The following is an 8432-nucleotide window of genomic DNA, read 5'->3' as shown; positions in this document are numbered from 1 at the left end:
TTTTCATTGACATAGCTAACCTAAAAGGTGGCTCCAAAGGCAAGATAAACAAAGAAAATGAAAATTTACTAGTGGAAGATCAAAGTCCTCTGGATTAAATTAAAAATTACATTGAAATAGCCAACCTACAAGGTTCCTCCAAAGCACAAGAATTTATATAGAGAATATATTGCCTAAGGGTCTTACCAGAGCTGTGCTACAAGGCACATAAATTGTCATATTGGCCAACCATCATTTGCTAAGTTACTTTGTAAATATTTTCTTTTCCATGTTTATCTATGTTGAAGTTGATGCATCTATAAAGACACATGGATTTCACTTAGGTAGATGAAGGAATTTGACAATTTTCCAATGTCCATTTTTGGCAAATGTTAAAGGAATTTGATCTCGACACTGAAGACAAAGTTGGTCGGGATGTCATGGGGTGTCCAAAAATGCAAAAACCCACCACGGCGCGAATTTGGCCATTTGGACACTTTCCAAATGGCCAAATTCGCGCCGTGGTGGGTTTTTGCATTTTTGGACACCCCATGATGTCCCGACCAACTTTCCCTTCTCTGTTGCAGTCAAATTTCTCCTACATTTGCCAAAAATTGACATTGAAATGGCCAAAGTTGTCAAATTTCTTCGTCTACCCCTTCAAAATCTATATTTCTTTGTAGAAAATCATGAAAGGCATCAATCCTTTACAAGGTGATGTAGGAAAATCTCAAATTTTGGTTTTTAAACACTCCATCTAATCAATGTGGTGCCATGGTCAAATCCCTTTGACATATGTATTGGAATGGCCAAACTTGGCAAACAACATTTTATTGACTTGTAAGTTACATCAAAATGTGATATAACTTTTGTGTGCAAGGTTTTTAAACACTCCATCTAATCAATGTGGTGCCATGGTCAAATCCCTTCTACATATGTATTGGAATGGCCAAACTTGGCAAACAACATTTTATTGACTTGTAAGTTACATCAAAATGTGATATAACTTTTGTGTGCAAGCTGATATAAAAAAAGATGCAATATTAAAAACAACAGATAATTAAAATAGACATAACAAACTTGGCCATAGATACATTAAATTTTTTTGCTTTAGATAGAAGAATATTATTAGAAATAGGTGTTTGTATTTCAAATTGTATTACAAAGAGGCTTCATAGCCTATTTCTCTTCTTCTTCAACTCTAATACACCAATAATAGGGTCTTTGAATCCTCAACTAAGTCCTTAGAAAGACCGCTATGCTATTTGGAATCTCACATTCAACTCGTAAGTTCTTATAATCTCATGTACAACACATTGGAATGGATCACGTAGTTGCCTTGGGTCAATACTGTGAATTCTCCACGCCTTCTTGTTCCAAATGGATAGATTCTCCATTCCTGCTTGCTACTACACACATGAAGAAACATCATTTTAGAAATTTAAATTTAAATAGATATAATGCATCATGTGAATTCTTCTTCTTCAATAAACTTTTGGACTTCAAGACATACATTAGCAACATCACAAGCTCCAGGCATCTTGTTTGCATCACCATTCCCTTCAAGTCTTGCATCACCTCCAAAACAACTTGCTCATGCATGACTTTGTGTCTTTCGATATGAAGAGTCCATATAATCCATGCCCACCATTCTCATATCATCCTCCATGAAGGTCCTGAAAGAACAACTAAGGGAACCTTAACAAAAGCAATGCACCACTGTGGATAATCCAAAGTAAGAAATTACATTGAAACACTATGAAATTAACATTTTATCTCATATTCTCCTCTTTAGAGCACCTACTGAGGTTCAAGATGCTTCTTTTCTTGAAAAAAACAATCATGGATCACATATTGATCCTGCAAGTGTACGATCACATGGTAACATGGGAGATCTCCTCAAATGGTACCATCAATAGTCGTAGAGACTGTGATAGGCCATGATAGAAGATAGGTGATGTTTGAGGAGGGATGAGAAAGACCATGAATGATTACGAGGGAGGAGAAGCAAGTGGAGGAGTAGGTGTGAGGATGAAGGTAAACGAATACGCATGAGTAGGAGGAGTAGAAGCAACAGGAGTAGGCGTGAGCATGAGGAGTCAAGAGGAGCTTGCATGAGTAGGAGGAAGGAGGAGTAGGCATGAGCATGAGGGAAGACGAGAATGGATGAGCATGAGGGAGGAGGAGGAGCAAGAAAAAGCAGCAGGGGGGGAGGAGAAGGACGCATATGGGAGGAGGGAGGAGGAGGAAAAAGCAGCAAGGGGAGGAGGAGGATGCATGTGGGAGGAGGGAGGAGGAGGCGTGTGGAGAAAGGGAGGAGGAGGGGGGGAGGGAGGAGGAGGAGGAGGAGAAGGAGGAATGGGACGTGTGGAAGAGGAGGAGGGAGGAGGGAGACACGGAGGAGGATGGGGGGAGGAGGAGGGAATTTAAATTCAAATTTCAAAATTCAAAAGTTTGACTGAGGATGGGGGGAGGAGGGAGGAGGGAGGGAGAGAGAGAGAATTCAAATTCGAAATTCGAAATTTTGACTTTGGGAAAAGTGCCTCCTCCTTGGTGTAAGAGGTGTAAGAGATGGCCCCCTCCTAGGTGTAAGAGGTGGAATCAACTAGGCTTAACCCACCTAGATAGGGGGGGTTAGGACTCTCTTGGACCCCACAAGAGGACTTGCATTAGGCCTAATCCATTTCTTAACCCATTCCTTATTAGGTCCTTTTTAGACCCCATTTCTTCCCGAATGGCTGTCATTGTGTGTTTACATTAAAAAGTCCCATCAATAATTGAGCCATACAATTAATTCCATCTTAAAAAAAGGGGAACACATAAGGAAAAAATATTTGAGAAATCTAAGTTGAAAAATGCAACAACTAGAGTTTGTAAAAAACTCCACCAAAATTAAGAACTTTTAATAATATTGAGTTTGACAAACACAATATTAAAAAAAGATGTCGAATCCTCAGGCATTCCAAGTTCTGAGGTCAAGGTCCACTTACCTACTACTATCCAAGCAAACTAGGTGTTAGAACTTCAGAATTACATTTGGGTAGACAGGTGATGTCTATTTTCCTGGCTTGTTATTGCTTTACCTAAGAATATAGATAACCATATGGATTCTTAGATAATATAAAAAAAAGTTTAAGCCACAAATGAAGTTTCAATCTCACAGGTGGAGCAAGGAGCTCATTAAAAAGAGTGTAAAGGAAAGATTTCACGACAGGTACATAAAAGAATAATTCTAATTTGGGAAGTATACATGTGAATGAAAGTGTGTGTATGTGTGTGTGTGTGTAAAGAAATAAGTATGTGTGTGTGTGAGATACATTTACTAAGCAAAATTATTTTGTGTGTGTGTGTGTGTGTGTGAGTTATCTAGCTGGTTGAGTAAAAGTGAATTATTGTAAAAAGAGCTTGGGCAAAGTACTCCCTTTTGTTGCTTGGTTGTACTGCTTCATCTCTCTCTCTTTGTCTTTCATGTGTGCGAGCGTGCACGCGCATGTACTACCAACCAATTCTTTATGAGCCCTTCCCATTTTATTAAATGCCACAAGTTAGAGAGAGATGAGCCTCAAAATAATGAGCCATAAGAAAAGCATGCAAAATGAATATAACTTGTAGCATGTACACACCACATGAAACTATTTTGTGTGGTTTGCAAACATCGCTGCGTTCACACGGATGCAAATTGTACAAAAATTGCTTTTTTGGTAGACCCAAGGTTTTGAGCTGGGGTCGACAAACATCACAACAATTGCTTGCAACCCCAGTCAACTCACACGTGTAGACCTTGCTAGTTGAAACCAAAGTCATGTGAATTGACTTGAAATCGAGAGTTGAATTTTTCAACCAACTAGGTTACAAAACACGTAACAAAGCGTTTCCGCCTTAGGCTAGGCTCACACCATCTAGATGCTTGACTTGCAACAAGGCATTCATTGAGGTGGAATGAACCGATTCGTGCAAGAGTTGTGTATCGGGAGGGAAGAGTTTTCGACACCACCCCCACAGCTGGTCTAGTGCTGTGCAGCACCAATTGAAAGCCTTGGCGGGCTTTGATAGCAACACAACTGCAGCCCGTTGGCCGCCACGTGGTGTGAACACGGTCTCACATGGTAGAGGTCCACACCCTTGACACGGCCTCAGATGGTAGAGGTCCACACCAAGGGGGCAAACATAGCCTTGCTTTGGGAGTCGGAGAAGATATCCTCGCGTGGGCAGCCAGGTTCCAGGCTCCATTTCATGGAGTGTGTATCGTATGCCAACATCCAACGAGACCCTGATAACACCAGCCACACGACTCGTTCCCCATCACTTGCAACCTGAAAGTCAAGACCGTCGGAATCCTCCACCACTTTCCGTATCAAATGCAACGGTGTATACGTCGCTAGCTCCCATCTGCATGGATTACCTTGCCTCAGCTCCCAAATGCCCACCAGATTGTGGTGCACCAGCGGTACTCTTCCCCACGGGATTCCTACGTCGTCCCTTCCTCTCGACAGTCTCTCCACCATGAAAAATCGATCTTGGCATTTCGCAAGATATGGCAGACGTCGGATCAGAATTAAAGCAGGAAAAAAATCACAATCGTACGGTGTCTGGATTATGGTCTCCGTCCAGGAACCAGACTCCAAGTCGTAAGAGAGGAGGCATGGGCCTGCACAACCGAGGGCGTAGAGCTTACCGTTGCTGACCACGCTTTTCCAGGTTTCGTAAGAAGATTCGCAGCGTAGCTTGCTCCTTATCTCCCAAGTGCCAGCAGTGGAATCATAGACGACAGGAACAAGGAATGAGAAATAGAGATTTTCTTCATCATTCTCGGGCCCGTCTACGAAGAAGAAGATGACTACCTTGTAGGCCCCGGTAATTGAATCCGCCGTCATGGCGATCATAGGATTATGACTCCCATCCCATGATGGAAGGGGACACGGAGGCAATGGTCTCCACTGCTGTGTTAGAGGATTGCCTACCACTACACAGGCGTCCGGATCTGCTAAACAAAAAAGGCCGCCCGATGCTGCAGAAAGACGAAGCCCAGCTGCTCCGTTGGGGCTGAGAGAAGGATCGAGTTTATACGGGATCTGAAACCAGCGGTTCTCACAGGGATCGTATACGGACAAGGCGTCCGAAGATGGCAACTCGTGATTCACCAGGAGGTAATTCTGCCGGCGTTGAGGGAGCGTCTTGTTGTAGAGGTCCAGAAACGCAGGATGGATGAGGGACTGAGCCTTCCAGGCTTTGCACAACATCCGGGCACGGACAAGGGCAAGAAGAGGCAACCGACTGAGCACGCACTCTACTAGCTCCGTTGGTAATCCACACCACAATCCCTCACAGAGCGAGATATTAGCATTCTCGCTGCTGCTGCTGCTGGGCAAACCATACTCAGCAGCAAAAACCTCCTCGGGTTGATCAGCATCCTCGGCATGTAAAGAATGTTGAAGGGCCTTTATTTTCCTGATCCGCCCTGCTACTGTTGCTACGTCTCGTCTCTTCCTGCTGCTTTTCATGCAGATCCGCTGTGCTGCCGTTACTGGCTTCTGGTTCCTCCCCCTGCTGGTCCTCGTGCAGGTCTGGCAGTTGGGACGCACCATCGTATCTAATAAGTCGAGCACGGTCGCCATGGATTTCCCATAGTGATCCCAAGCGAAGTTAGAGCGACAAGGGCTGCAAGGTCTCATCGTGCTCTGTTGGCATTGAAAAAAACACCAAACAAAATGTTAAGTAGCGGGACATATTGCCCAAAGCACAAAGCGCACGGGAAAGCTGTCCCAGTAGCCAAAAGCATAAAACGCACGGAAAAGCTGTCCAAAGAGAAATTACCTTTATCGTGCTTGCATTATAAGGGTACTAGTTCGTATTAAATCGGGAAAAAGTTTCTTACGTGGAGTGTCTCATGCAAGAACAACATGAAATTTTAATCTGAGAGAAAAACTTCGTTGGAGAGTGTTGCATGAGTGTGCGTTACCCTGTGTGTGTCAGGAAGGTACTAGGGGTGAAGCGCCCGAGGTGGGGGGATTGTGAGAGTTCACTGGATGAAACCTTTGACATGTCGTTAGGTAGAGATTCAACAGAGGGTGAGGGTAAACGGTTTGCTGCGAACAGTAAGGATAGAGACTTTGCGGATACAAGTTCTCCCAAGCCTGTTTCTTATGCAGATTTACTTGATAAACGACTTACTGGAGGTTTTTCGGAGCTGGATGAAGAGTCTGTGGATGGATCTGTGCGTGCAGAAGCAGATAGGCGGGCGTGGGAGGTGGCTTCGAAACCCTAGTTCGAATCAGGGAAGAGACACCCCATTGCTTGCAAACTTGATCTTGTCGATGTCAAGCCGAAGCTTACTCGTCTGGCAAAATGAGGCTTGTATCTGTTCTTCACAGGTCGTGTCCCTTCGCTTAGGGAGTTGGAAGAGTTTGTGTCTTATGAGTGTGATATCCCTTCGATTGACTACTTTGCACGCTTCCTGGGTAATAGATTCTTTGGTTTCAAAGAGAACAGTGTAACATCTAATTTGAGAACTGTAACCTCAAAATGAGAACTCTAGGAGAATCTTTCAAAGATTCCCTTCTTTTTATTTGAGACTGTAATGGTATTTCAGGAAACAGCCATGAAAACCTTTACTTAGAATACAAAATCCACATAAAATACAATAATGTCTCAAAACCATTACAATATGGACCTATGCATCCAATGCACATAAAAGGGCCATGGAGAATCTTTCAAAGATTCCCTTCTTTTTATTTGAGACTGTAATGGTATTTCAGGAAACAGCCATGAAAACCTTTACTTAGAATACAAAATCCACATAAAATACAATAATGTCTCAAAACCATTACAATATGGACCTATGCATCCAATGCACATAAAAGGGCCATGGCATGACATATTTCAAAAGTCTAACATTCTAGCAATTACATTGCTTCACAAATATACATGCCATTGATTCTACAAAGAATAGTACTCATCCTCGGATCCTATACCTTCACTAGAGCTAAAGCTTTGTGGGGTAAAAGTTGTAAGAGCCTTTCTCCTCCAAACTATCTACTAGAATTCTTTGAGTCAACCTAGCCAAGTTGAGATGTCACCCTCTTTCTTGCATGGCATGTCTTGGCTTTGACTTGTGCACTGCATCCAATCAATGTCTTTGAAATCTTTCGGGATAATGTTATGTATTGTGTCACCTTTGGCAATTGCCCTGCTTGTCTCAATTGAAATGCATATACCAAAATATCTAACCCAATTGCTCAGTCAATGATATCATCTACCAAGGTCTACCTTGCTTACTTTATGCAACCAAGCTATATGCTTGGTCAATGATATCATTGACCGAGTGAGCCAAAACCTTTGAAAGCTCTAAATTATTTGGAAAAAAATATATAAACTTTTTGTAGATATATATTTTGGTACTTTTGTTGATGATATCATTGACTTGGCGTGCGTTTGATCGATGATATCATCAACCTAGAGACACGTGCATGCTTTCTCATTTGGGATTTTCAAAAAATCATCCGAGGTATCCATGTTTGTAGTAGTTTTCAAGGTTGTGGGGCCTTCTGAGATCATTTGTAATGTCAAAAGTACCAAAATATGAATCTACAAAAAATTTACTTCTTTTTCGTGAAATAATTTAAAGGTTTTGGCTCACTCGAATAAAAGTTTTTCATTCTTTCCTTATGTGATTTAAAACCTGGGTGAAAAGTCTCGTTTGGATAATAATGAGTAGAACATGCTATTAGGTGTAACAAGTTAAGATAATAAAAGTTATTTTTTGATAAAAATACAAAGGGCACGGAAGGAAAAATCTTTAAGACTTTGAGAAAATAGAAAATCGAAAGATATTTTGAGATATAGTGGGGGCACTTTTTAATTTATAGACATGATGTTTGAAAAAGGTATGAATTCTTGTAAGTTTTTAGTTTTTTGACTACCCAAAAATATAGTTTAAAAAAAAAAATATATAGGTACGTACCTGAAATAGATGGCACACTGTTAGAGTCTTGGGGATGAGATGGTGAGCACATGGTTCGTGTTTGATGGATCTACAGTGTTCGAAGAATTTCTCTTCCATGAGTGCCCCGTATGGGTGGATTTTCCCAATCTTCGAGTCTTATTCGGGGACTCGGTGGAAAGGATTGCTGCCTCTTTGGGTCGTGTGTTGTTGGTTCCCCTCCGACGAAATCCCTCTCGGGTCTAAAGAGGGCCTGGATACTATGGGACATGAGGTAGATATTCCAGAATTCATGGATATCGAGTTTCCAAACGGCAAGGTCTTCGCTCAACAGGTACGGTTCGGAGTCTTCCCCAATGCCTGCTATATCTGTAAGGCTACATCCCATTATGCCAGGAATTGCCTGAGGAGGGCGGCTAATGTCAAGATGGCCGAGGGGAATGATGGGGGTAGTAACCCAGAGGAAATGCATGAAAAAAAAGAGGATGAGCAGAAGGTGCTGCTACAAGGGCAG

At 42.2% G+C, this 8432-nt stretch overlaps 1 protein-coding gene across 1 annotated transcript; it reads right to left on the bottom strand.

The window, feature by feature from the left end:
* Positions 1-4112: 4112 nt before the first annotated feature.
* Positions 4113-5594, bottom strand: LOC147884290 (F-box only protein 6-like). The gene has a single exon (XM_087398172.1). The coding sequence runs from the start codon at positions 5592-5594 to the stop codon at positions 4113-4115; it is 1482 nt and encodes a 493-aa protein (XP_087254298.1).
* Positions 5595-8432: the final 2838 nt, after the last annotated feature.

Source organism: Dipteris shenzhenensis, chromosome 27 (assembly GCF_047967505.1).
Source record: "Dipteris shenzhenensis isolate YYH24624 ecotype China chromosome 27, Dip_SZ_1.0, whole genome shotgun sequence".
NCBI lineage: Eukaryota > Viridiplantae > Streptophyta > Polypodiopsida > Gleicheniales > Dipteridaceae > Dipteris > Dipteris shenzhenensis.
The sequence above is the reverse complement of the archived record's forward strand: the minus strand, read 5'-3'. Positions and strand labels throughout refer to the sequence as shown.